The sequence below is a fragment of the Narcine bancroftii genome, assembly GCF_036971445.1.
Source record: "Narcine bancroftii isolate sNarBan1 chromosome 5 unlocalized genomic scaffold, sNarBan1.hap1 SUPER_5_unloc_1, whole genome shotgun sequence".
Taxonomy (NCBI): Eukaryota; Metazoa; Chordata; class Chondrichthyes; order Torpediniformes; family Narcinidae; genus Narcine; species Narcine bancroftii.
Genome location: NW_027211801.1, coordinates 1,046,677 through 1,074,544, shown reverse-complemented (window position 1 = coordinate 1,074,544; position 27,868 = coordinate 1,046,677). Strand labels below are relative to the sequence as shown.

Below are 27,868 nucleotides of genomic sequence, written 5' to 3'. Positions count from 1 at the left end.
GTAATAGGGATAAAGAGAAGTAAGAAGGAGTTCCAGGGAACGTCTTTAAATAACCAAATTTATATTGATTCAATTGGGGTGCCAAGGTGAATACCTAATGAATTTAATGCACGCAATCAGATAGCAGCAGGGTTTGAGTTGACTATCTTTTGGTGGGAAAGTATTAATAAAAGTGTGGATTGGATAAACTATATTTACTACAAACAACAATGGTTTATAAATTATACCCAGGATGCTGTAAAGCGGATCACTGAGCAATTGGATGTCACCAGTCACGTGGCTTGGGAAAACAGAATAGCACAAGATACAATTAAACTAACGGAGGAGTGGTTATTAACACAAAGAAATGTAGAATAAAAGGTGGTTGAATAGCATTGTGTGTGCCTGTCTGAAGGACACCCGCTCTTGCAAGAACATTGAATAAAAAGGTTATATTGCTTCACCTTTTGACTGCGAAATTATTTAATCAGTGAGCTGTGTTTCTCACACACTTATTTAAGTGATGGGAAAATTGGGGCTGGGCCAACTTTTATACATTGGATAAGGGTGTTTTACCATGCACAAACGGCTAAAATTTGTGACCAATGGACAAATTACCCCAGCCTTCCCCCTGATAAGATCAAGTAGTCAGGGGGCCCGATATCTCCAGCTCAGTTTGTATGAGCCATGGGGTCATCAGGCGAGGACATTTGCCAGGATCCACTCATTAAAAGTTTCAGAACCGGTCAGGAAGAGCATAAAATCAATTTATTTGCTGATAATGTCCTGATAAATCTAACAGACCCAACACACTCTTTGCCCAAGCTGCGCTCCACTCTGGAGGACAGTGGGGAGATCTTTGGGTATAAGATCAATTAGGATAAATACAAAGTCATGTCACTTATGAAGGGAGATTGCAGCTGGATGTCCCTGGCCATGACACTAGTGGTGTCACAAAGAGGGGAGGTGACACAGATGGGGAGATGATGTCACAGAGTGGGGCAACTGCTGCTGTATTGCCATAGCTGAGCTGCACCAGGGCAGAGCAGCATGAGTAGGATGCCTCTCATGGAAGGGCAACGAGGCCCACATGTGGAAATAGGGGTTGTCTCATCCCAGGGACACTCTCTGATCAACGGCGTTATATTTGGATGCGTCCAGCACCCATGGGTGAGATAAAATACCTGTCAGAGACCCCCCTACTGGGACAGAGCCTCCTCCATCACCATCCTTCACCCAGCATGGGTAGAGAGAATGTAGGTCACATTTAACCTCTTCTCCCCTTCCTGAATGCAAGGCGCTTTCACGGCAGCTGCATTCACGGCATGGGCAGGGATACAGCTATGGAGTCTGTGGGAGTGGAGGTTAAGTGGAGGGAAGAATTAAAATATAGGGGTGCACCACAGGCAGAGGAGATTGGATCAGAGATAGTGTTGAGCTGGAGGGCTGGGGTGGGAGGGGATGGAAGGACTGGGGGAACCGGGAGTGTGGTATAGGATGGGAGATGAGAAAGGGGTAGAGGAATTGGTGTGAGTGCAGGTGAGGTATCTTGGGGAGAGCAGATGTCGGGAGTAGGAAGGAAGGTAGCCCTTCCAACATGAATATTAAAGAGCTCTCCTCACCCATCAGAATGGGATCTCTCTCCAACCCCCCCACCCCCAGATTATAGGAGCTGTTCCATCTTTTCCCACCACCCCCCCCCCACGAACCCAGATCAAGGTGCTGGAAAGCATTGCTGGTGTGGCAGCTCAACAGGGTTGAGTGATGAAGGGAGGGGCTCCCTCCACTCCACAAGCTGTCTTGTGGGACGAGGTCTCATTTGCATTGTGGAAGGTAACAGTACTGCTGAGGTTATGGGATTGGGGAGGAGTGCTCTATCTCCCTTGGAGAATGCTGGAGGCTGAGGGGTGACCTGACCCTCTTGAGGAAGGAGGGTTGTGGACAAAGGGAATGGCTGTGGACCCTATCCCCCAGGTAGATGCTTCTACTTAGAGAGAAGTTTGGTGTATCACAAACACTTTATTTGCTTATTATAAAGTACGAGATTTATTTGTTGGAATATTTTGGTAGAGAATTAGTATTACCTGCTCAAATGAATTATGAGAAATTTATTGTTGATAAGGGCAAAAAGGGATTTGTTTCAGAAATGTATGTTACTACAAGAAAAGATGATGAAGGTGGATATATTTAAAATATATCTGCTTATATATGTCTATATCTGTGGAGGAGTGGTCTGATATGTGCCTTGATAGAGTTATGAGGATAATTAATGTTCAATATAGTCTGGTTTACGATAGCTTTTTGCATCAGTTAAATTAAACTCCTGAAAAATTGAAAAAAGAATGGTTTAGTGTGTGAGATTTGTGTTTTTGGTTTGGTGAAAAGGCAGGTACTTTCCTACATTCAATATGGGAATGTACAAAACTTAGGCCCTTTTGGGATGAAATAATTAACTTTTTGTGAAGTTTATTCAAAATAGATCTATATGTTGACCCATGGGTATGTTTATTGGGATATATGAATATGATAATGACAGGTTTACGATTGGAGAAACCTCAAATTGCATTTATACGTCCACGGTTGGCAGTAGCTAGAAAATGTCTAGCTGTCACTTGGAAAAATGATGTTGAACGGAGTATACAAAGATGGCATAACAAAATTCAATCATGTATTCATTTGGAAACGATAAGGTCGTTCTACATAATTATAGGTTTGTTTTGTATTATAATTGAAGCTTCAATGTAGATAATTGTTCTCTTCTGTTTCATCTTTCTGAAATATCTTCTCCAATACAGTAATTTCTTTTTCTAAATCTTGAAGTTCTGCTTTATATTGCTTCTTCACTTTTGCTATGTAACTAATAATTTGACCCTGTAAGTATGCTTTTGAAGAATCCCATAATGTAAATTGACTGTGAACTGATGCCTCATTTGTTTCTAAAAAAAACTTAATCTAATCTTTTACATGCAAAATAAATTCAGGTCTTTGTAACGACATCTCATTACATCTCCAATGATAGTTAATTCCTGCAATCTCAGCAACTTACAGGAAATTAAGAACAATGAATGGTCTGACAAAATCCTACTCTTATATTCAGCTTGTTCAATCCTACCCTGCAAATGAGCTGATACCCAAAAAAATCTATTTTTGAGAATGACCCATGATGTGCTGAATAAAAAGAATAATCCTTCTCAGTCGGATTCATCCGTCGCCATGTTTCAACCAAATTTGGATCACCCATCAACTCAATTATTCTTTTTGCTAATTTGGTTCTCTTCACAATTTTTGGAGACTTATCCAACAGTGTATTTGGAATGTATGTGTTTAGATGTTAAATAAAAGTTTGATTCACTCGACCGAGGCCGGGGCCGCCGCCTCCCCCTTGCTTATGCCCCGATCTGGGCAGAAGCGAGGGGGAGGCGGCGGCCCCGGCCCTGGTCTGGACAGAAGGTACGCAGTGGCGGCCCCAATCCGGGCAAGAGCGAAGGGATGGCGGCGGCCCTGGCCTCAGTCGAATGAGGCAGGCGGAGGCCCCGGTCTGGGCAGAAGTGAGGGGGAGGCGGCGGCCCCGGCCCTGGTCCGGGCAGAGGGTAGGCAGCGGCAGCCCCGATCCGGGCAAGAGCGAAGGGGAGGCGGTGGCCCCAGCCTCGATCGAGTGAGGCAGGCGGAGGCCTTTGTCCAGGCAGAAGAGAGGGGGAGGCGGTGGCCCTTGCCTCGGTTGAGTGAGGCAGGTGGCGGCCCCGGTCCGGGCACAGGGAAAGCAGTGTCAGCCCCAGCCCTGGTCCGGGCAGTATGGTCCGACCTAGGTGGGGAGGCAGGCTCCTCCAGCCCGGGTAAGAAACCGACACAGGAGAAGGCCACTCTGATATAAAGCCTATGACCCAAGGACCTCGCTGCCACGTCCCAGCTTGCTTGGCCACGGCACACGAACCATGGGTGTAAAGGGTGGGGCCAGTACTGTGCACACTGCACTCCAACTAAAAGCTCCTTTGCGCAGGTCCAAGGATATGTCCACGTCCTCCCCCTCCACGTCCTCCCCCTCCACGTCCTTCCCCTCACGTCCTCCCCCTCAAAAGATGCACACAAACTCAAGCTAGCATGCTGGAACATCAGATCCATGCTAGACAAGGCTGACAGCCACCAACCTGAACGTCGGTCTGCCCTCATTGCACATGAACTCCTCAGACTTGACATCGACATAGCCGCTCTAGGTGAAGTCGACCTTGCAGATGTAGGCAGCCTCCAAGAACGCGGCGTGGGCTACAAACTCTACTGGTCTGGCAAGCCTATGAAGCCTATCTGGTGTAGGGTTCATGGTCAAGAACTCCACTGCCTCCAAACTCGAAAACCTCCCGAAGGCCACTCAGACTGGATCATGTCCATGCAACTCCCACTTCAAAACAAGCATCGCATCACCCTCATCACTGTCTATGCTCCAACCCTCCAGGCGGAACAAGCAGAAAAGGACAAGTTCTACACTGATCTGCGCAACTTCGTTCAACGCACCCCTTCAGCCGACAAGGTTGTCATCCTTGGCGACTTCAACGCTCGCGTCGGCAAAGACTCAGAAACCTGGCCAGAAATCCTGGGCAAGCATGGTGTCGGCAAGTGCAACAACAATGGGCACCTCCTGTTGGAGCTCTGCGCAGAACAGTGGCTTGTCATTACAAACACCCTTTTTCAGTAGAGGGACAGCCTGAAGACTACCTGGATGCATCCCCGATCCAAATACTGGCAGCTCCTGGACTACATCCTGGTGCGAGAAAGAGAGATGTGCTCCACACCAGGGTCATGCCCAGCGCGGAATGCCACACTGACCACCGGCTGGTTCGCTACAAGTTCAACCTTCACTTAAAGCCAAAGTCCAGGAACAGTAAAGCCCCCAGAAAGAGGTTCAATGTTGGAAACCTGCAGTCAGACGAAGTGAGAGGAAACTTCCAGGCAAACCTCAAAGCAAAGCTCGACGATGCAATCCACCTCATGGACTCGTCCCCTGAAACCCTCTGGGATCAGCTGAAGACTACCATACTGCAATCCACTGAAGAGGTACTGGGCTTCTCCTCCAGGAAAAACAAGGACTGGTTCGACAAAAACAACCAGGAAATCCAGGAGCTGCTGGCAAAGAAGCGAGCTGCTCACCAGGCTCACCTTACAAAGCCATCCTGGCCAGAGAAGAAACAAGCCTTCCGTCGCTCATGCAGCCATCTTCAGTGCAAACTCCAGGAGATCCAAAATGAGTGGTGAACTAGCCTCGCCAAACGAACCCAGCTCAGCGTGGACATTGGCGACTTCAGGGGTTATTACGAGGCTCTAAAGGCTGTGTACGGCCCCTCACCCCAAGTTCAAAGCCCTCTGCGCAGCTCAGACGGCAAAGTCCTCCTCAGTGACAAGATCTCCATCCTCAACCGATGGTCAGAACACTTCCAATCTCTTTTCAGTGCCACCCGTTCAGTTCAAGAATCCGCCCTGCTCCAGCTCCCTCAACAGCCCCAAAGGCTAGAGCTGGATGAGGACCTCACCCGGGAAAAGACATATAAGGCAATTGAAAAACTGAAAAGTGGCAAAGCAGCAGGTATGGATGGAATCCCCCCAGAGGTCTGGAAGGCTGGCGGCAAAACTCTGCATGCCAAACTGCATGAGTTTTTCAAGCTCTGCTGGGACCAAGGAAAGCTGCCTCAGGACCTTCGTGATGCCTGTACAAAAACAAAGGCAACAAATTAGACTGCTCAAACTACAGGGGAATCACGCTGCTCTCCATTGCAGGCAAAATCTTCGCTAGGATAATACCTAGTGTCTCCTGAATAGTGTTGCCGAGAATGTTCTCCCAGAATCACAGTGCGGCTTTCGCGCAAACAGAGGAACTACTGACATGGTCTTTGCCCTTAGACAGCTCCAAGAAAAGTGCAGAGAACAAAACAAAGGACTCTACATCACCTTTGTTGACCTCACCAAAGCCTTTGACACCGTGAGCAGGAAGGGGCTTTGGCCTCAGATGCCCCCAAAGTTCCTCAACATGGTTATCCAACTGCACGAAAACCAACAAGGTCAGGTCAGATACAGCAGTGAACTCTGTGAACCCTTCTCCATTAACAATGGCGTGAAGCAAGGCTGCGTTCTCGCACCAACCCTCTTTTCAATCTTCTTCAGCATGATGCTGAACCAAGCCATGAAAGATCTCAAAAATGAAGACACTGTTAACATCCGGTACCGCATGGATGGCAGTCTCTTCAATCTGAGGCACCTGCAAGCTCACAACAAGACACAAGAGCAACTTGTCCGTGAACTACTCTTTGCAGACGATGCCACTTTAGTTGCCCATTCATAGCCAGCTCTTCAACGCTTGACGTCCTGTTTTGCGGTAACTGCCAAAATGTTTCTCCTGGAAGTCAGCCTGAAGAAAACTGAGGTCCTCCATCAGCCAGCTCCCCACCATGACGACCAGCCTCCCCAAATCTCCATCGGGCACACAGAACTCAAAACAGTCAACCAGTTTACCTATCTCGGCTGCACCATTTCATCAGATGCAAGGATCGACAAGGAGATAGACAACAGACTTGCCAAGGCAAATTGCGCCTTTGGAAAACTACACAAAAGAGTCTGTAAAAACAACGAACTGAAAAACCTCACAAAGATTAGCGTATACAGAGCCGTTGTTATACCTACACTCCTGTTCGGCTCCGAATCATGGGTCCTCTACCGGCATCACCTACGGCTCCTAGAACGCTTCCACCAGCGTTGTCTCCGCTCCATCCTCAACATTCATTGGAGCGACTTCATCCCTAACATTGAAGTACTCGAGATGGCAGAGTCCGACAGCATCGAATCCACGCTGCTGAAGATCCAACTGCGCTGGGTAGGTCACATCACCAGAATGGAGGACCATCGCCTTCCCAATATCGTGTTATATGGTGAGCTCTCCACTGGCTACCGTGACAGAGGTGCACCAAAGAAGAGGTACAAGGACTGCCTAAAGAAATCTCTTGGTGCCTGCCACATTGACCACTGCCAGTGGGCTGATCTCGCCTCAAACCGTGCATCTTGGCGCCTCACAGTTCGGCGGGCAGCAACCTCCTTTGAAGAAGACCGCAGAGCCCACCTCACTGACAAAAGACAAAGGAGGAAAAACCCAACACCCAACCCCAACCAACCAATTTTCCCCTGCAACCGCTGCAACCGTGTCTGCCTGTCCCGCATCGGACTTTTCAGCCACAAATGAGCCTGCAACTGACGTGGACATTTTACTCCTCCATAAATCTTCGTCTGCGAAGTCAAGCCAAAGAAAGAAAAGTTTGATTAGTGATGGAAGATGTAAAACATGGCACACCATACAGTAACCTGTCTTAATCAGTATTACTGTGTTTTTAAAACAAATAAGATCCGAAGTGGGGAGGGTTGAAGGGGGTGGGTGTAGAGGGGACGGATGAGAAAGGCCGTCGTAGGGGTTAGTTTTAGATTTTTTTTGTTTTTGTAAAATTCTTCAATAAAATTTTGGAAAATAAAGAGACTGGAACAAACCACCAGAGGATGAATTCTGACATTTAGGTGATGTTTGGAAGGGAGTTAGAGGGAAGGACAGAGACCACCTTGGACAAAGGGCCTGTTCTGTACTCTCTGGAGGTGTAAATGCTGCTTCTTCTGCCCCACAGGAGATAGCAATAAGGCCACAACAGTGGTGGCCACACTGGATCGTGGACCCGATGGCCCCAAGAAGGTGCCCTACGCAGGTATTAAAATTATCAGCAATGGGTCTTTTAGTGTGGTGTACCAGGCCAGGATGGTGGACGGTGGAGAGCTGATTTCCATCAAGAAGATCTTGCAGGGCAAAAGATTCAAGGTGATGGGGAAGAGCAGTTTTTCAGAAATGGGACAGCCTGAAATTTAAATTTAGACATGCAGCATGGACACAGGTCCTTTCATCAAATAAACCACTGTGACTCAATTACACCCAATTGACCTACACCCCTGATGTGTTTTGAAGGGTGGGAGGAAAGTGGAGCAGTTGAGACAGTGCCAGATTCAAACCCCGGTCGCTGGCACTGTCACTCCATTGCATTAACCGCAACACTAACCGTGCCACCTCTTGGTGGGCAATCCTGCACCAAGACACAGTGTGACCGGACTGGCCTAGTTAGCCCTCCCGGGGCTATTAATGGTGCCACTAAACCCAGTTTCAAATTTGACGGTGTCTTCCAGGGAGGTTGGAACCTGTTCTGATGGACGGTTAATCTGAACAAGAGGGAGATAATTATTCTTGCAGGAATGTTTGCTCGTGTTGCTCTGGTGGGGTGGGGGATGGGTGGTGTTTAATCTCGATTTGCAAGGAGATTGGAACCAGAGTGACAGAGCAGATAGGGGAGTGGAGGAGGGAAAAGGTGATGTCTGGACTGTGTTGTATCTGGTGTAAATGTTCTCGGGTGTATCTATTTCAATGAAAGGGGTATTGTCAGAAAGGCAGATGTTTAGAGCATGGATTGGCACGTGGAATTTTGAAACTGTAGCCCTTGGTGGGAGGAAGCCCAGTACTGGCAGCACGACGTTTCAGTGGTTTCCAATGTGATGGAGGGAGAGGAATGAAAGGGGGAGGAGTGGCGTTGCTCATCAGGTAAAATATTATAGCAGTGCTCAGACAGGACAGACCCTCGGGCTTGTCTATTGAGGGTCTATGGGTGGAGCTGTTGAACGGGAAAGGGATAATCACACTCATGGGCTTGTATTATAGACTGCCCTTCAGTAAATGAGAATTAGAGGAGCAAATCTGGAGAAAATAGCAGACAGCTGCAGGAAACATCAGGTTGGAATAGTAGATTTTAACTTTCCACATATTGACTGGGACTGATGGCTTGGAGTCTGTCAACTGTGTCCAGGAAAGTTTTTTAAATTGACATATAGAGGTACCAACCATAGAGAGTGCTGTATTGGATCACCTATTGTCAAACAAGACAAGACAGGGGAAAGAAGTATATGGAGGGGAATATTTTGGGTCCAGTTATGATAATGCCATTTGTTTCAAGTTTATTATGGAGAAGGATTGGTCTGGTCTTCGGGCTGAAATTCTAAATTGGAGAAAGGGCAATTTTGAGGAATTGAGAAAGGATCTAGAAAGCATTGATTGGAACAGGTTGTTCTCAGGCAAACATGTTCAGTAAGTGGGAGGCTTTCAAAGTGGAAACACAAGGTTTGCATGTGAGGATTAAAGGCAAAGTTAGCAGGCAGAGGGAACCTCGATTTCCCAAAGAAGAGAGTGGTGTACAGCAGGTACAGGCAACAAAGAGCAAATAAGGATCTTGAGGAGGATTAGAAAATGCAGGACCAAATTAATAGGGAAATCTGGAGGGACAAAATTGGTCCTCTTGTAGATCAGAGTGATCATTTATGCATGAAGCTACAAGAGATGGGGGAGATCTTATAACTTTTTCTTAAAGCTCGTTTTACTCAGGAAACTGGCACAGAGTCTAGGGGAGCGAGGCATATAAGCAGTGAGGTCAGGGAACCGAGATAAAGAGGAGGAGGTGCTTGTTGTCTTAAAGTGAATAAAGGTAGATAAATCCCCATTTCCCTTGGAATTTGAGGGAGGCTAGTGGAGAAATTGCAAGCGCCCTGTCAGATATATATGATAACATCCTTAGCCACAGGTGAGGTGTCGGAGGATTGAAGGGGAGCTCATCTTGTCCCATTGTTTAAAAAAGGCTCCAAAAATAACCTAGGAAATGATAGGCCGGTGAGCCTAATATCAGGAGTAGACAAGTCATTAGAAGGTGCTCTAAGAGATTGGATATAGAAGTATTTTGAGAGTTAGGGACAAATAAGGGCCAGCCAACACAGCTTTGTACCAGTAGGTCGTATTTTTACAAATCTTATCGAGGAGGTTACTAGGAACATTGATGAAGAAAAGACTGTTGTCCACATGGACTTTAGTAAAGGATTTAAGAGGTTCCCACATGGGAGGAAGGTTCAGTTGCTCAGTATTTATGGTGATGCCTACACTGGTTTCAGCATTGGATTTGTGGGAGAAACCAGAGGGTAGTTGTGGATGACTGGCTCTCTGACTGGAGGCTATGACTCTTGGCGTGTCTCAAGGACGTCCCCAAATTCTTAAGACAATTGATCCCTTCATGGAACGTTTCATCCCTCATCGACCCCCAGGCATGGAATCCCAATGGTTTGACTGTGGGGGCTGGGGGTGTGAATGTGCTGGCACTGGATGGGTGGGGGGGAGCATTATCAAAGGTACGAAGAACACATACGCTCAGTCTATCCTCTCGTTCTCTACAGAAATCATGGCCGCCACCAAGTCCTGCTCTTGCAAGAAGTTGTCCACCACTGCCATGAGTGCTATTTTCGGTTGATCCACCCCTGCTTTCCACCTCAAAGGTTTGCTTGGCCCCAGTATTATCGAGCACCAGAGCTCATCTTTAGAGCTATAGACTACATCTCAAATATCGGTGAATAATAAGTCGACTGTAGGAAGGTTCCCTGTCACTTCAGGCAAAAAGGCAGAACTGTCCAGCACAGAGAGGGAGGGTTGATATCACGGGTTGGGGTGGCTGAGATTGAGATGCGTAGAGATTGAGATGGAGAGAGTGTCCCACGATGACTGAGATGGCGATGTCCCAAATGGTGGGGTGGTAGGGGGGGGGGGGGTTGAGTATTCTCATGTAAAAGTGAGAAAGCTTCATCCAAGGTGGGAAGAGATAGATTGAGGCAGTTATCCGAGGGAGAGATGTGACATAGAGAGGGGTGAGAGATGTGCCAGAGGATGAGGGGAGTGGTGCCAGAGAAAGGGTGGGTATGAAGTACCAGGGAGAGGGAATGAGAGGTACCAGGCCAAGGGAGGGTGAGGTGCAAGGATTAAGGAAGGTGAGAACTGCCAGGGAGCGTGTCGTGCCAGATGCCGCATGTTCCCAAATATTTACATACCATCCCCCATGTTCCTGACTATTTATACACCTTCACCTCTGTTCCCCACTATTTATGCACCTTCCCTGGTGTCCCTGACAGATTGCACACTTCACCTCATGTTCCAGACTATTTTTGCAACTTCCCCCATGTTCCCTTCAGTCTGATCCGGAGAGTGTGTCATATGTTGCCATGGAGTGAGCTTCACTGTGTCTGATGCTGGGAGTGTGTGATGGAATGATGTGGTGGGAGCATTACTCTGTGTCTGACACTGGGAGTGTGTGATGGGACGGTGCGGAGAAAGCTTTACTTTTGGACCCTGAGAGTGTGTGATGTGATGGTGCAGAGGGAGATTCACCCTGTGACTGACCCCAGGTTGTTCGATGGGACAGTCCCCACACTTCGACTCCACCGTCTCTCACGTCCCTTGGCACCCTGTGACATTGACACCAGGCCTTCCCTCTCTTGCAGACGTCTGGTCAGCTGGCTGTATGTTGGCTGAGCTGTTATTGGGATGATAAATATAAGATTAATTTATTTGCTGCTGATGTATTGATTTATTTGACACGTCCAGAACAATCTTTGAAGTATTTACAAGAATGTTTAGTTCAATTTAGTGTGTTATCTGGGTACAAGGTAAACTGGGATAAGAGTGAAATACTCTTTGTTCGGGAGGCCGTGCAGGTGAGCGTGTCGGGAAGGTAAGGAGTTTTAAAAAGGGTTTTACTGGGGACAGGGCCTAGCAGTCGGGAGAGGAGAGGACAGAAGACAGAAGACAGAAAAGAAAAGAGTCGGGGGCAGGTAGGAAAACTTTAAAAAAAAGTCTCTTACCAGGGCCTGAGGGGAAGAGTCGGCGTTGGAGGCGGCCATTGCTCGGGAGGCCGTGCAGGTGAGCGTGTCGGGAAGGTAAGGCGTTTTAAAAAGGCTTTTACCGGGGACAGGGCCTAGCAGTCAGGAGAGGAGAGGACAGAAGACAGAAGACAGAAAAGAAAAGAGTCGGGGGCAGGTAGGAAAACTTTTTTTAAAATGTCTCTTACCAGGGCCTGAGGGGAGGAGTCGGCGTTGGAGGCGGCCATTGGTTGGGAGGCTGTGCAGGTGAGCATGTCGGGGTTAATTGGGTAAAAGGCAGATAAATAAGAGGCCCAGCGCGTGAGTGGCCCAGCGAAGGAGTGGGACTTCCAGGCTTTGGCTCATCAGGCTTCGGCGAAAGCAGGCGTAGAGAAAGACCTTCCTAGGTAAAGTGCATTGTGAGTACCCTACCATTAAAAGGCTGAGCCATGTCCATGGGGTTGGTGCTATGCTCAAGTTGTCATGTGTGGGAGCCATGGGTGACCTCCACCCTCCCAAAAGACCATATCTGTGCCAGGTGCAAGGAGATGGGGTTCCTTCGGAGCCGAGTTGAGGTACTGGAGCTCCAACTAGATGACCTTAGGCTCACCAGAGAGTGTGAGGAGGTTGGTGACAAGACTATAAACATTTCCATAGGATATACCTGCAGGGGATGTAATGAGACACAAGCATTTAGGAAAAAAATTAAAGAAACAGAGATGCAGCTAGATGATCTGAGGCTAATCAGAGAGAGCGAGGAATTTATTAATTCAACACTCAGGGAAGTGCTTACCCCTGGATTGGGGGGGTCAGGAAAGTGGACTACTGTCAGGAGTGGGGCAAAAGTTGCTAGCTCTGTGGAGAGCACCCCAGTGGCTACAGATCTTAGCAACGAATATACAGTATTGGATGAAGTAGGGGAAGATAACCTGCCAGAGGTAGCGTCAAAGGAGACAGTGGTACGGAAGGAGAAGAAGGGGAACAAGGTGGTCATTGGGGACTCCATCGTTAGGGGAACGGACAGAATATTCTGCGAACCTGACAAGTGTTCCCGTATGGTGTGTTGCCTCCCAGGAGCCAGGGTACGTGACGTCTCGGATAGGGTTCAGAGTATCCTGGGGGGGGAAGGAGACCGGCCAGAGGTCCTGATACACATGGGCACAAATGACGTAGATAGATTGAAGGAGGAGATCCTGAAGAGAGACTACCGTGAGCTCGGAAGGAGGTTGAGAAGCAGGACCTCCAGGATTGTAATCTCGGGGCTGCTTCCTGTACTGTGCGAGGGTGGGGGCAAGAATAATAAAATCAAGAGGTTAAATGTGTGGCTGAGGGAATGGTGCAGAGTGCAGGGATTCAGGTTCATTGACCATTGGGATCTCTTCTGGGGAAGACGGGACCTATACATGAGGGATGGTTTACACCTGAATGAGAAGGGGGCCAATATACTGGCAGTTAGGTTTAATAAAGCTGTCGGAGCTGATTTAAACTAATTTGGCAGGGGGAAGGGAACAGGACTGATAGGGAAGTAGATAGGAGAGAGAATATAGGGGTGGTTCCGATAGACGGTGAAACAATAAGGAATAAGGGAGCTAAAAGTGATAGGAGAATAAGAACGAATGCACCAAGAACCAAGGTGGAGGGAGAAAGGAGGTATGGCATCAAGGTATTGTGTATGAATGCAAGGAGTGTAAGGAATAAAATGGATGAGCTTGAGGCGCAAATGGCGATGGGAGGTTATGACATTGTCGGAATAACGGAGACATGGCTGCAGGAAGGGCAGGATTGGGAAATAAATGTTCCAGGGTACACGTCCTTTAGAAAGGACAGAAAGTTAAGAAGAGGAGGTGGGGTAGCTCTGTTGGTAAGAAATGAGATTCAGGCGTTTGAAAGGAAGGACATTGAAACAGGTGAGGTAGAGTCTGTTTGGATTGAATTAAGAAATTGCAAGGGCAAGAGGAATATAATGGGGGTCATTTTCAGGCCTCCGAAAAGTAGCTCAGATATCGGTAGTAGTATAAATCAGGAATTAAGAGTGGCATGTCAAAGTGGTAGCAATACGGTAGTTATGGGGGACTTCAACATGAAGGTGGACTGGGATAATCAGACGGGGGCAGGAACACAAGAGAGCGAGTTTATAGAATGTCTACGAGATACTTTCTTGGAACAGCTAGTGGAGGAACCTACCAGGGGGAAGTCGATTCTGGACTGGGTGCTGTGCAGCGACGCAGACTTAATAAGTGACCTTGATGTAGGAGAGCCATTAGGGAATAGTGACCATGGTATGGTTACTTTTAAGCTGCAATTAGAAAGGGAAATGGAAAGGAAGTCGGAAGCATCTGTACTTCAGTTAAATAAAGGGAATTTTGCAGCTATGAGGGAGGAGCTATCCAAAATAAAATGGGAAGATACACTAGCTGGGAGGACAACTGGGGAAAAATGGCAGGTTTTTATGGACATTTTTCACAGGATTCAGGACAAATTTATTCCAAAGTGGAGGAAAGGCTCTAGGAGATGCAAATGGCAGCCCTGGCTAACTAAGGAAATCAAGTGCATTATCAAGTCCAACGGGAATAATTATAAGATAGTGAAGCAGAGTGGGAAATTAGAGGATTGGGAAACCTTCAAAGAACATCAGAAGGTAACTAAGAAAGCCATAAGAGATGGGAAAATGAAGTACGAGAGGAAATTAGCAGATAATATTGCGGAGGATAGCAAAAGCTTTTTTAAGTATGTGAAGAGGAAGAAATTGGTTCGGTCTAAAATTGGCCTTTGAAAATGGGCAAGGGTGAAATTATTACCGGAAACAAGGAGATGGCAGAGGAATTTAACAAATACTTTGCAACTGTCTTCACCAAGGAGGATATAGGTTATAGTCAGTTAGGGGGTAGTGATCATGCGGTACCAAGAGACTTGGGGAACTTTACTGGGGAGGTAGGGGATCTAATGGATATCCAGATCCAGAAGCAGGAGGTTATGAGTAAATTGTTGGGACTGAGGGCTGATAAATCCCCAGGGCCTGATGGGCTGCATCCTAGGGTGCTTCAAGAGGTGGCTATGGAAATTGTGGAGGCACTGGTCGACATTTTCCAAAGTTCCATAGATTCCGGGGAGGTCCCTGAGGATTGGAGAGTGGCTGATGTGGTGCCGCTTTTTAAGAAAGGAGGAAGGGAGAAAATGGGAAATTATAGACCGGTTAGCCTGACATCAGTGGTGGGGAAGATATTGGAGTCTATCATAAAAGGAGAAATAGCAGAACACTTAGTCAGTAATAATAGTATAAGGGCTAGTCAGCATGGATTCCTCAAGGGTAAGTCATGCTTGACTAACCTTCTAGAATTTTTTGAGGATGTGACAAAGAGGGTGGACTCGGGAGAGCCAGTGGATGTGGTGTATTTGGACTTCCAGAAGACCTTTGATAAGGTACCGCACGGGAGTCTAGTGGGCAAGATCAGGGAGCATGGTATTGGAGGTAAGGTGCTGACATGGATAGGAAATTGGTTAAGAAATAGGAAACAAAGGGTTGGAGTAAATGGGTCTTTTTCAGAATGGCAGGATGTGACGAGTGGAGTGCCTCAGGGATCGGTGTTGGGTCCTCAGTTGTTTGTAATTTATGTTAATGATTTGGGTGAGGGGATTATCAATAACATGAGCAAATTTGCAGATGACACTAAACTGGGTGGCGGTGTGGGGTGTGAGGAGGATGTAAGGAAAATGCAGAGGGACTTGGACAGGCTGGAGGAGTGGGCGGCTAAATGGAAGATGAATTTCAATGTGAACAAATGTGAGGTTATTCATTTTGGGGGAAGTAATAGGAAAGCTGAGTATTATGTAAATGGAGACAAGCTAGGGAGTGGGGAAGTGCAAATGGATCTGGGTGTACTTGTTCACCGGTCACTGAAGGTTCAGATGCAGGTTCAGAAAGCTGTGAAGAAGGTAAATGGAATGTTGGCTTTCATAAAGAGGGGATTGGAGTATAGGAACAGAGACGCCCTTCTGCAGTTATACAGGGCCCTGGTGAGACCCCACCTGGAGTATTGCGTCCAGTTCTGGTCTCCAAACTTGAGGAAGGACATACTAGCTATAGAGGGTGTGCAGCACAGATTTACAAGGTTAGTTCCAGGGATGGTAGGGTTGTCATATGCAGCAAGGCTAGAAAAACTGGACTTGTATTCATTGGAGTTTAGAAGGATGAGGGGGGACATGATTGAGGTATACAAAATCATCAGGGGGATAGACAAGGTGAAGTCTGATTACTTGTTCCCAATGATGGGGGAGACGAGGACTAGAGGGCATAGTTTAAGAATACAGGGTAGGCCCTTTAGGACAGAGATGAAAAAGCATTTTTTTACCCAGAGAAGTGTGAATCTGTGGAATGCTCTGCCACAGAGGGTGGTAGAGGTGGATTCGCTGACTATGTTCAAAAGAGAGTTAGATAAGACTCTTGTGGGTAACGGAGTTAAGGGTTATGGGGATAAGGCTGGAAAGGGGTACTGATGGTAATGATCAGCCATGATCTAAAATGGCGGTGCTGGCCTGACGGGCCAAATGGCCTACTCCAGCTCCTAATGTCTATTGTCTATTGTCTATTGTCTACCAGTATTGGAGGGGAATTATAAAGCATGTAAACGCATTTATAAAATTAAGATGGTCTAATAAAATCTTTTTAAAGTTATCTTGTACAGTGTCCACTGATTTTATTCATCGACTAGCATCACCTTTAACTACATTAATATCTTGCTTCATACAAGTCATTTCTTCACATATAGTATTCATTTTACTTTCCACTTCCATAAATCCTTCAGTCATCTGTGTAGACATCTGTATTGACAAATTTTCCATTTGATGAGCAATCCCTTCCGAAATTGTGAACACAGAATCCAGTCCAGGTTCCATCACCTCCCTTCGAGGCCTACTTTCTCTGGTGTCAGTCCCCACTTCTTCCTGTAACGTTGATCTTTCTTCCTTCTCTAACATCATAGGTCATCTTCCAGTACAGCTGCGGGTTTGGAAGCCCGTTTACAGCATGCTGAATGCATCAGGCACTGCTGTTTGGGCTCCCACACAGCCCACGCATTGTTCAGTAATTCCCAGACCCGTGACCCACCGCGCATGCCCAGCAAAGTCACTGACTGTACACGTGCATCTTCCGACGCTACACTGCGTGCTCCCGAACTGCCAGGCAGTGTATTAGAAAATCAGAGTCGAAGAAATGATGTAAAATAGTAGGTCTTCCAGAAGATAAAGAAGGTTCTGATCCGATAAAGTTTTTAAGATAAGGATTCCTGAGGTGATGGGCAAGGAATTTTTTCTCGATGGTCTGGAGTTAGATCGAGCACATAGAGCACTAAGGAAGAAACCATTTCCAGGCCAACCACCACATGCAATTTTGATTCGTTGTTTGAAATATCAGGACAGAGAAATGATGTTGCGAATGGCGGTGTAGAAAGCACGGCAGAATCAGGTTGGAATAATGGTCCAGAACAATAGGATGTTTTTTTAATGGAGATTTGAGTTCAGAAATTATTAGAAGGCATCGAGAATATAACTCAGCTAAAGAAGTATTGTGGTGAGAGGGATATAAATTTGCCTTTCGTTATCCATCCGTGCTGAAAGTTTTTTATGGGAACGTTCGATCTCAATTCTTTGAAAATGATCATGATGCATTACTTTTTGCCAATTCATTGCCAGATTTATGAGGAAATGGACGATCGTCATCATTTTCACCTAAGAGGAGGGTAAAAATGGGAAGAATGGGAAACATGGAAAGAATGGAAAGAAAATTGAATTGGCACAAAGTCGACTTGATATCGAAGCTCCAGAAAAACCATTGGGACTGGAATCATTGGGTTGATTATTTTTGTTTCAGGAATTTGTGAAAGTCTGACTGGGTGGGGGGGGGGGGGGGTTGTGGATGACACTGAGACCTTTAGTCATCTGCCACTAGTAGGTTTCACCACACCCAGATTTTTAGGGGGCTACTTCTTTTTTAGTAGTTTGTTTGGGGATTGTTTTTTTTTCTTTTTTTGGAATTTTTATATAGGGAGTTAGAATATTAAGGGAATTAGAAGAGGAGCATATATATTATTAGATTAAGAAATATCTAATTTGAATTTTGCAACTTTTAATGTTCAGGCTTTGAATAATCCAATTAAGCTTAAACGAGTTGCTATTGCTTTTTTCAAGAAACACACTTGAGTAAAAAAGAACATTTGAAATTAAAGAGAGAGTGGGTTGGCCATGTATTTTCTTCTTCCTTTAATTCTAAAGTGAAGGGTGTAGTGATTTTAATTCATAAGAAATTACTGTTTGAAATAGAATCATTTGAATGAAATGCTGGGATGGTTTTAATGGTTAATTGCAAATTTTTGGCAGAATCATGGACTTTATTAAATATTTATGCACCTAATGTAGTTGATGAATGGTTTATGTCAGAGGCTTTTTTATTGCTTAATCAGGCTCATAATAATCTTATGGTCGGGGGAGATTTTAATTGAGTTTTGGATCCTTTGTTGGACAGATCTCTGAAAAGTATAAGGAAGTCAAAGGTTGTCATTCAAATAGGAGCTCTGATGAAGGATTTGGAATTGGTTGCTGTGTGGAGGAGATTAAATCCTACAGAAAAAGACTTTTCTTTTTATTCTTCTGGACATGATTTCTTTTCGAGAATAGATTTTTTTCTGGTTTCGGCACAACTGCAAGGCAGAGTATTAAAGCTTTAGTCTAAAAGTCGGATTATATCAGATCATTCTATGTTATTTTTTTCCTGTGTAGTTTCAGAAGTCGTACAATCGTCTTATAGATGGAGATTCAATACAATGCTATTGAAGAAACCGGACTTTATTACTTTGTTAAGGAGCAAATTACTTTGTTTTTGGCTGAGGATATCAATTCAGTCTGTAGTAATTTTGTATTGTGGGATCCTTTGAAAGCATATTTACGAGGGCAAATTATTAGTTACACTATGAAAGTTGAAAAGCAATATATGACGGAAAGCTCGTCATTAGAGAAAAAAATTGTTGAATTGTAAAAGGAATTCCAGAAAGATGCTATAAAAGATTAAAAAAAACAGCTGCTTTAATGAAGTTGAAATTACATTTAATACTTTACAGACTTATCAGTCTAAGCAACGTTATTATGCATTGGTGAGCGAGCTCATAAGGAATTAACATTGCAATTCAATAAAGAGCAGACATCACAAACTATGCTGTGAAAATAACTCAACACTTACCTATGAACCTCAGGAAATTAATGATCAGTTTTATTCATTTTATCAAAAATTATCTTTGGCTTGGCTTCGCGGACGAAGATTTATGGAGGGGGTAAAAAGTCCACGTCAGCTGCAGGCTCGTTTGTGGCTGACAAGTCCGATGGGGGACAGGCAGACACGATTGCAGCGGTTGCAAGGGAAAATTGGTTGGTTGGGGTTGGGTGTTGGGTTTTTCCTCCTTTGCCTTTTGTCAGTGAGGTGGGCTCTGCGGTCTTCTTCAAAGGAGGTTGCTGCCCGCCAAACTGTGAGGCGCCAAGATGCACGGTTTGAGGCGTTATCAGCCCACTGGCGGTGGTCAATGTGGCAGGCACCAAGAGATTTCTTTAGGCAGTCCTTGTACCTTTTCTTTGGTGCACCTCTGTCACGGTGGCCAGTGGAGAGCTCGCCATATAACACGATCTTGGGAAGGCGATGGTCCTCCATTCTGGAGACGTGACCCATCCAGCGCAGCTGGATCTTCAGCAGCGTGGACTCGATGCTGTCGACCTCTGCCATCTCGAGTACTTCGACGTTAGGGGTGTAAGCGCTCCAATGGATGTTGAGGATGGAGCGGAGACAACGCTGGTGGAAGCGTTCTAGGAGCCGTAGGTGGTGCCGGTAGAGGACCCATGATTCGGAGCCGAACAGGAGTGTGGGTATGACAACGGCTCTGTATACGCTTATCTTTGTGAGGTTTTTCAGTTGGTTGTTTTTCCAGACTCTTTTGTCTTGTCTTCCAAAGGCGCTATTTGCCTTGGCGAGTCTGTTGTCTATCTCATTGTCGATCCTTGCATCTGATGAAATGGTGCAGCCGAGATAGGTAAACTGGTTGACCGTTTTGAGTTTTGTGTGCCCGATGGAGATGTGGGGGGGCTGGTAGTCATGGTGGGGAGCTGGCTGATGGAGGACCTCAGTTTTCTTCAGGCTGACTTCCAGGCCAAACATTTTGGCAGTTTCCGCAAAGCAGGACGTCAAGCGCTGAAGAGCTGGCTCTGAATGGGCAACTAAAGCGGCATCGTCTGCAAAGAGTAGTTCACGGACAAGTTTCTCTTGTGTCTTGGTGTGAGCTTGCAGGCGCCTCAGATTGAAGAGACTGCCATCCGTGCGGTACCGGATGTAAACAGCGTCTTCATTGTTGGGGTCTTTCATGGCTTGGTTCAGCATCATGCTGAAGAAGATTGAAAGGAGGGTTGGTGCAAGAACACAGCCTTGCTTCACGCCATTGTTAATGGAGAAGGGTTCAGAGAGCTCATTGCTGTATCTGACCCGACCTTGTTGGTTTTCGTGCAGTTGGATAATCATGTTGAGGTACTTTGGTGGACATCCGATGCGCTCTAGTATTTGCCAAAGCCCTTTCCTGCTCACGGTGTCGAAGGCTTTGGTGAGGTCAACAAAGGTGATGTAGAGTCCTTTGTTTTGTTCTCTGCACTTTTCTTGGAGCTGTCTGAGGGCAAAGACCATGTCAGTGGTTCCTCTGTTTGCGCGAAAGCCGCACTGTGATTCTGGGAGAATATTCTCGGCGACACTAGGTATTATTCTATTTAGTAGAATCCTAGCGAAGATTTTGCCTGCAATGGAGAGCAGTGTGATTCCCCTGTAGTTTGAGCAGTCTGATTTCTCGCCTTTGTTTTGTACAGGGTGATGATGGTGGCATCACGAAGATCCTGAGGCAGTTTACCTTGGTCCCAACAAAGCTTGAAAAACTCATGCAGTTTGGCATGCAGAGTTTTGCCGCCAGCCTTCCAGACTTCTGGGGGGATTCCATCCATACCTGCTGCTTTGCCACTTTTCAGTTGTTCGATTGCCTTATATGTCTCATCCAGGGTGGGAACCTCATCCAGCTCTAGCCTTAGGGGCTGTTGAGGGAGCTGGAGCAGGGCGGAATCTTGGACTGAGCGGTTGGCACTGAAAAGAGATTGGAAGTGTTCTGACCATCGGTTGAGGATGGATATCTTGTCGCTGAGGAGGACTTTGCCGTCTGAGCTGCGCAGCGGGCTTTGGACTTGGGGTGAGGGGCCGTACACAGCCTTTAGAGCCTCGTAGAAACCCCTGAAGTCGCCAATGTCCGCGCTGAGCTGGGTTCGTTTGGCGAGGCTAGTCCACCACTCATTTTGGATCTCCCGGAGTTTGCGCTGAAGATGGCTGCATGCGCGACGGAAGGCTTGTTTCTTCTCTGGACAGGACGGCTTTGTAAGGTGAGCCTGGTGGGCAGCTCGCTTCTTTGCCAGCAGCTCCTGGATTTCCTGGCTGTTTTCGTCAAACCAGTCCTTGTTTTTCCTGGAGGAGAAGCCCAGTACCTCTTCAGTGGATTGCAGTATGGTAGTCTTCAACTGATCCCAGAGGGTTTCAGGGGACGGGTCCGTGAGGCGGGTTGCAACGTCGAGCTTTGCTTTGAGGTTTGCCTGGAAGTTTCCTCTCGCTTCGTCTGACTGCAGGTTTCCAACATTGAACCTCTTTCTGAGGGCTTTATTGTTCCTGGGCTTTGGCTTGAAGTGAAGGTTGAGCTTGCAGCGAACCAGCCGGTGGTCAGTGTGGCATTCCGCGCTAGGCATGACCCTGGTGTGGAGCACATCTTGTTTGTCACTTTCTCGCACCAGGATGTAGTCCAGGAGGTGCCAGTGTTTGGATCGGGGATGCATCCAGGTGGTCTTAAGGCTGTCCCTCTGCTGAAAAAGGGTGTTTGTAATGACAAGCCGCTGTTCTGCGCAGAGCTCCAACAGGAGGCGCCCATTGTCGTTGCACTTGCCGACGCCATGCTTGCCCAGGATTCCTGGCCAGGTTTCTGAGTCTTTGCCGACACGAGCGTTGAAGTCGCCCAGGATGACAACCTTGTCGGCTGTAGGGGTATGTTGGATGAGGTTGCGCAGGTCGGTGTAGAACTTGTTCTTTTCTGCTGGTTCCGCCTGGAGGGTTGGAGCATAGACACTGATGAGGGTGATGTGACGCTTGTTTTGAAGTGGGAGTCGCATGGACATGATTCGGTCCGAGAGGCCTGTCGGAAGGTTTTCGAGTTTGGAGGCAATGAAGCTCTTGACCATGAAGCCTACACCAGATAGGCGTCGTTCATCCGAAGGCTTGCCAGACCAGTAGAGTGTGTAGCCCGCGCCGCGTTCTTGGAGGCTGCCTACATCTGCCAGGCAGACTTCACTGAGAGCGGCTATGTCGATGTCAAGTCTGAGGAGTTCATGTGCAATGAGGGCAGACCGACGTTCAGGTCGGTGGCTGTCAGCCTTGTCTAGCATGGTTCTGATGTTCCAGCATGCTAGCTTGAGTTTGTGAGCATCTTTTGAGGGGGAGGACGTGGAGGGGGAGGATGTGGAGGGGGAGGACGTGGAGGGGGAGGACGTGGACCTGTCCTCGGGCCTGCGCAAAGGAGCTTTTAGGTGGAGTGCAGTGCGCGCAGTACTGGCCCCACCCTTTACACCCATGGTTCGTGTGCCGTGGCCAAGCAAGCTGGGACGTGGCAGCGAGGTCCTTGGGTCGTAGGTTTTATATCGGAGTGGCCTTCTCCTATGCAGGTTTCTTACCCGGGCTGGAGGGGCCTGCCTCCCCTCCTAGGTCGGTCCATACTGCCTGGACCGGGGCCGAGGCCGCTGCAGTTCACCCTGTGCCTGGATTGGGGCCGCCGCCTCCCACTCTCTGCCCGGATCGGGGCCTTCGCCTGCCCAACTCGACCGAGGCCGGGGCCGCCGTCTCCCCCTTGCTCCTGCCCGGATCGGGGCCGCCGCCGTCTACCCTTCGCCCGGACCGGGGCCGGGGCCGCTGCTGCTCTCCCTGTGCCCGGACTGGGGCCGCCGCCTCCCACTCCCTGTCCGTACCGGGGCCTCCGCCTGCCTCACTCGACCGAGGCCGGGGCCGCCGTCTCCCCCTTGCTCCTGCCCGTATCGGGGCCGCCGCCTCCCACTCCCTGCCCGGACCGGGGCCTCCGCCTGCCTCACACGACCAAGGCCGGGGCCGCCGTCTCCCCCTTGCTCCTGCCCGTATCGGGGCCGCCGCCGTCTACCCTTCGCCCGGACCGGGGCCGGGGCCGCTGCTGCTCTCCCTGCGCCTGGACTGGGGCCGCCGCCTCCCACTCCCTGCCCGGACCGGGGCAAAAATATCAAAAATTATATATTCTGAGGGAAAGCAGGATGCTGGTTCTATCAAATTCTTTTTATATAAATTAAATTTACATGTTTTAGGGGAGGATGAGTTTAAAGAAATGGATGTGCCATTTATGGACTTTGAGATTAAAGAGGCTCTACAAGAAATGCCAAATGTAAAGTTGCCAGGAGATGATGGATTTTCTGTTGAATTTTATAAAGTATTTTATGAAGATTTATATTTTATATTTGGAGATGTGCTGCAACAAGTAACAGAGGAGCAGTTGTTTCCAGAATCTTGTTTAAGTGCTATAATTACTGTGATTCCTAAGAAAGATAGGGATCCATTGAAGGTATCTTTGTATAGACCTATATCTTTATTAAATATAGATTATAAAATGATAGCACAGATTTTAGCGAATAGACTTGCCAAATATTTACCTCAGTTGATATATATAGATCAAACAGGTTTTATTAAAAATAGAAATGCATCTGATAATGTTTGTAGATTGATAACATTAGTCAAAGTGTTTAGACAGCAACCAAACCATGATTGCACTGGATGCAGAAAAGCTTTTGATAGGGTCGAGTGGAATTTTTTGTTTAAGGTGTTAGAGAAGCTTCATTTTGGCCCTTATTTTATAGGCTGGGTTAAGACTTTATATACAAACTCAACTGCTAGGGTGGTGACAAATGGTCAAATTTCCTTACCATTTAATTAACGCGTTTGACTCAACAAGGTTTTCCATTGTTACCAGCCTTATTTGCATTGGCTATTGAACCATTGGCTCAGACAATATGACAGAATGATAAGATTAAAGGAATGAAAGTTGTGGAGGATGAATATAAGATTCATTTATTTACAGATGATGTGCTTAATTATTTGACAGAACCGGAACAGTTTTTGAAATATTTAAAAGATTGTTAAAATTAGGGGAGTTACCTGGATATAAAATAAATTGGGTTAAGAGTGAAATATTGCCAGTTGGGGATGGAGAGTATTCAGAATATAAAAGTATTATAAAATTGAAGTGGTCAGATTGAATTAAATATCTGGGAGTGGTAGTAAGTGCAGACTACCAATCTTTATATAAATTGAATTATGTCCCTTTATTAAAAAAGGATTAAAAAGGATTTGATTAAATGGAAAGATTTGGTGTTAACATTTATTGGTCAAGTAAATTGTGTTAAAATGTATATTTTTCCTCAAATTCAATATTTGTTTCAGACTATACCATGTTTACTTTCAAAGGATTTTTTTCAGGACTTGAATAAGGTAGTGTGGGAGTTTTTATGGAAAGGAAAATTAGCCCAAGTAGCTTTAGATAAACTTGCATGGAAATATGCTTTAGGTTTATTGCAGTTATCTCACTTTCAAAATTATTATGATACAGCTCAGTTGAAATTTGTTAGTAGATTGATGGATGTGGATCAACCTCTGAGTTGGGCAAAGGTGGAAATAGCTTGTATATCTGAAGTTGAGATACATCAGTTTATATTTAAAAGGAATGTGGATTTATTGCAGGAATGTAATATGCAATTATGCAATGTAATTAAAACATTTGTTAAGTATTTGGGTTAAAAGAAATAGGGTTTTAGGATCAAAGGGTAAATTACCAATCCAAACCATGTTATATAATAATCAGCTTATATAATTATCAATGTTTAATAATTATTTGAAGAGATGGAATTCTAAGGGTATTAAGATAGTTCAGGACTGTTTCAAAGAAGGCCAGTGTGGTGAATGTCTGCCAAGCTGCCTGTCACTCCCATCCCCCCACGGCAAGCCTTGCTGTACTAACATTGACTGTGCATTATCTCTACTGTTAAGTACACTCCCCTTGGATATAACTGTATATGCACCCATTGTCTTTCATTATTGTACCATGAGTTTCTGCTAATAAAAGCCATGATTATTGTTTGACCACATCGTCTTTGTCTACTTCATCAAATGGCACTTCAAAATTATGAGCAGAAATGGAGGCAGCACTCAAGCCAGAGTGGCTGATAATCGACCAGTCTGCCCCGAGGGCCAGAGAAACTTTCAACCACGGGATTGCTTGTTTCGATTACTACATGGCTCGATACAACATGATCGATGAGGCGATTCAGTGGGGGCACCTGAACTCTTTGCTGGGTGAAGTCCCTTTCACCCTAACACAAGGAGCTACCACTCTGGCTATAGCCCGGGAACGTCTAACTGCTTCCTATGCAGCGCCACGGAATGTGGTGCTTGCTGGACACCAGTTGCTGACTTGAAACCCGGGGAAAGTGATGCTACCTATTCACTGGCCCTCGGCTCACTGGCAAATGAATGTGATGTCAGGGCAGTCAACACCGCAATGCCTTGAAGATGGATGCTTTTGTCAACGGGATTGACTCCAGTTACATCTGACAGAGGTTTCTGGATACGGAGCCCTTAACCTACGACTAGGCAGTCAATGTAACCAAAACACTGAGAAGTGTCATGCGCTCCAGTGAAATGCTAGAAACCGAAAAGGAAACATCCAGGAGTGCAGGAAACCCGAAGGAATGAAAAGGATGAACTCCTGAAAAATGCTGCTTCTGTGATAGGAGCTGGCACCCCAGTCAGAAATGCCCGGCTTGATTTGCTATCTGCAGCTATTGTGGAAAAGACAACCACTTTGCTAAAGCGTGTAAGTCAAAAAGTACTCTCACTGATAAGAAGAAGAAGATAATGTGTCCTGGAGCTGCAGGAATAGAAGACAACTGTGAAAAGGGGGAATCTTCAGAGCAGCAGGCTAAATCGACTTCAAGTGATGGCAAGGAGAGGCCCCCTGTGGTAGCTCAATTGACTACAAAGCTTGGGGGATGTTATGAACTGGAAGTCAACTATGAAGTGGGAGGTGAATGGTGAGACACTTGATTGTCTAATAGACTCAGGGAGTACTGACAGCTCCATCTATGAGAGAGTTGCCAGAGCCTTAAGTTTGTGGAGACATCCAGCAAACCAAAAGATATCGATGGTTTGCAGTGAACTTACAAAAACTGTACGGGACAAGTGTAAAGTTACTTTAAATTTACAGTGAGATTGCCTGGCTGATGGGTGGCTCTTTATTATGCCAGAGCTCTGCGCCCCTGTGTTGCTGGGGTTAGATATTCAATCTCAGATGAACAGTGTAGTGTTAAATGTTGGTGGGCCACTACTTACACTTACCACTTACCCGTGCTAGTAACTGCGGTCTGTCTGCATTAAAGATCAAATCTTCTTCCCTTTTCAGTGATTTATCCCCTGAGTGCCAGCTGATTGCCACAAAGAGCCGTTTTTACAGCAAAGAGGATTGTGAGTTTATCAAAGCTGAGACCCAGGGACTACTTAAAGAGGGAGTAATTGAACCTAGTAAGAGGCCCAAGTGGTCGTCGTGAAAAATCACACTAAGAGACGATTGGCTATTGACAACAGCCAGACAATCAACCATTACACTAACTTGGATGCCTACCCACTGCCACGCATCAATGAAACGATTAGTCAGATAGCACAATACAAAGTGTACTCCATTATCGACCTCAAGGCAGCTTATAACCAAATCCCCATTAGGAAAAGGAAACAGCCTTAAATGGCTTTTGAAGCTGATGATGGGGGGAGGGGGGGTGGTGGGGTGGTTATGCCAGTTTAAAAGGGTACATTTTAGGTTCTCTAATGGTGTTTCCATGTTTCAGAGGGAATAGAAAACATTATTAGGACGTATGAGTTACAGGGTACGTTTCCCTATCTGGATAATGTCATGATCTGTGGGAAAACACAAGTTGAGAATGACAACAAGGAAAAGAAATTTTTAGCAACAGCTAAAGAACTCAACCTTACATTTATCGAGGGCAAATGTGTGTGAACGCGACAGAACTACCCATTCTGGGCTACATTGTCCGCAAGGGCGTAATCTGCCCCAACCTGGTAAGAATGGCCCCCTTAAGAAGTTACCACCCCCAAACTCAGCAAAAGTCCTTAAAAATCATTTCTTCCCACTCCAATGGCCTTGAAGGCTTTCGAGAGAATTAAATCTGATATTGCCAAAGCTGCCCTCTCATCCATTGACGAGGATGTCCCTTCCAGGTGGAAACTCATGCCTCAGATTGTGCCTTGACAGGAACCCTTAAAAGGGCAGACCTGTGGCGTGTTTCTCCCGCACTTTACGCGGACCTGAACTTGAACATCCTGCCATTGAGAAAGAAGCCCAGACTATTATTGAAGCTGTTTGCTACTGCAGACACTTTCTAGCCGGCAGAAAATTTACTCTTGTTACTGATCAGAAATCTGTAGCCTACATGTTCAGTACTAAACACAAAAGTATAGACAAGAGCAATAAGATGTCACGCTGGCGAATAGAACTCTCTACTTTTAAGTATGAGATCCAGTACAGACCGGGCAGGTTAAGTGATCCCTCTGAAACATTGTCATGATCTGCTGCTGGTGCTCAGCTGGAGGGGGTAAAAGAGATCCATAGCAGTCTGTGCCACCCAGGAGTCATGAGATTCTTCCACTACATAAAGGCTAACAACCTTCCTTACTCTCTGGAACAAGTCAGGAAACTGACTAAAAGCTGTCCTGTTTGCGCAGAATGCAAACCACAATACTTCAAAGCTCCAGAGGCATCTCTCATCAAGGCAACCCAACCTTTTGAGAGGATTAGCTTAGATTTTAAAGGACCGTTACCTTCCAACAACAAAAATGTATATTTTCTGAATGTAATTTACCAATATTCCAAGTTTCCCTTTGCAATATCCTGCCCTGACGTCTCTTCAGCATCTGTCATTAAGTCACTTGACAGAATTTTTAGCATTTTTGGTTTTCCCAATTACATTCATACCGATAGGGGCT

At 46.3% G+C, this 27,868-nt stretch overlaps 1 protein-coding gene across 3 annotated transcripts in view; it reads left to right on the top strand.

The window, feature by feature from the left end:
• The first annotated feature begins 1,023 nt into the window (after nucleotides 1–1,023).
• The window catches only part of LOC138750107 (glycogen synthase kinase-3 beta-like), a 397,322-nt gene continuing 370,477 nt past the window's right edge, over nucleotides 1,024–27,868 (top strand). For 2 of the 3 annotated variants that reach the window (XR_011349070.1, XR_011349071.1), the window contains exon 1: nucleotides 1,024–1,149. Coding sequence is in view for 1 of the 3 variants with exons in the window: in XM_069912246.1 (XP_069768347.1) it covers nucleotides 1,131–1,149; nucleotides 7,626–7,813; nucleotides 10,252–10,308 (264 nt within the window). In the remaining 2 variants the exon portion in view is untranslated. Of the gene's footprint in view, nucleotides 1,150–7,625; nucleotides 7,814–10,251; nucleotides 10,464–27,868 lie in introns of those variants that run through there. The other variant, XM_069912246.1, reaches the window with a different exon arrangement.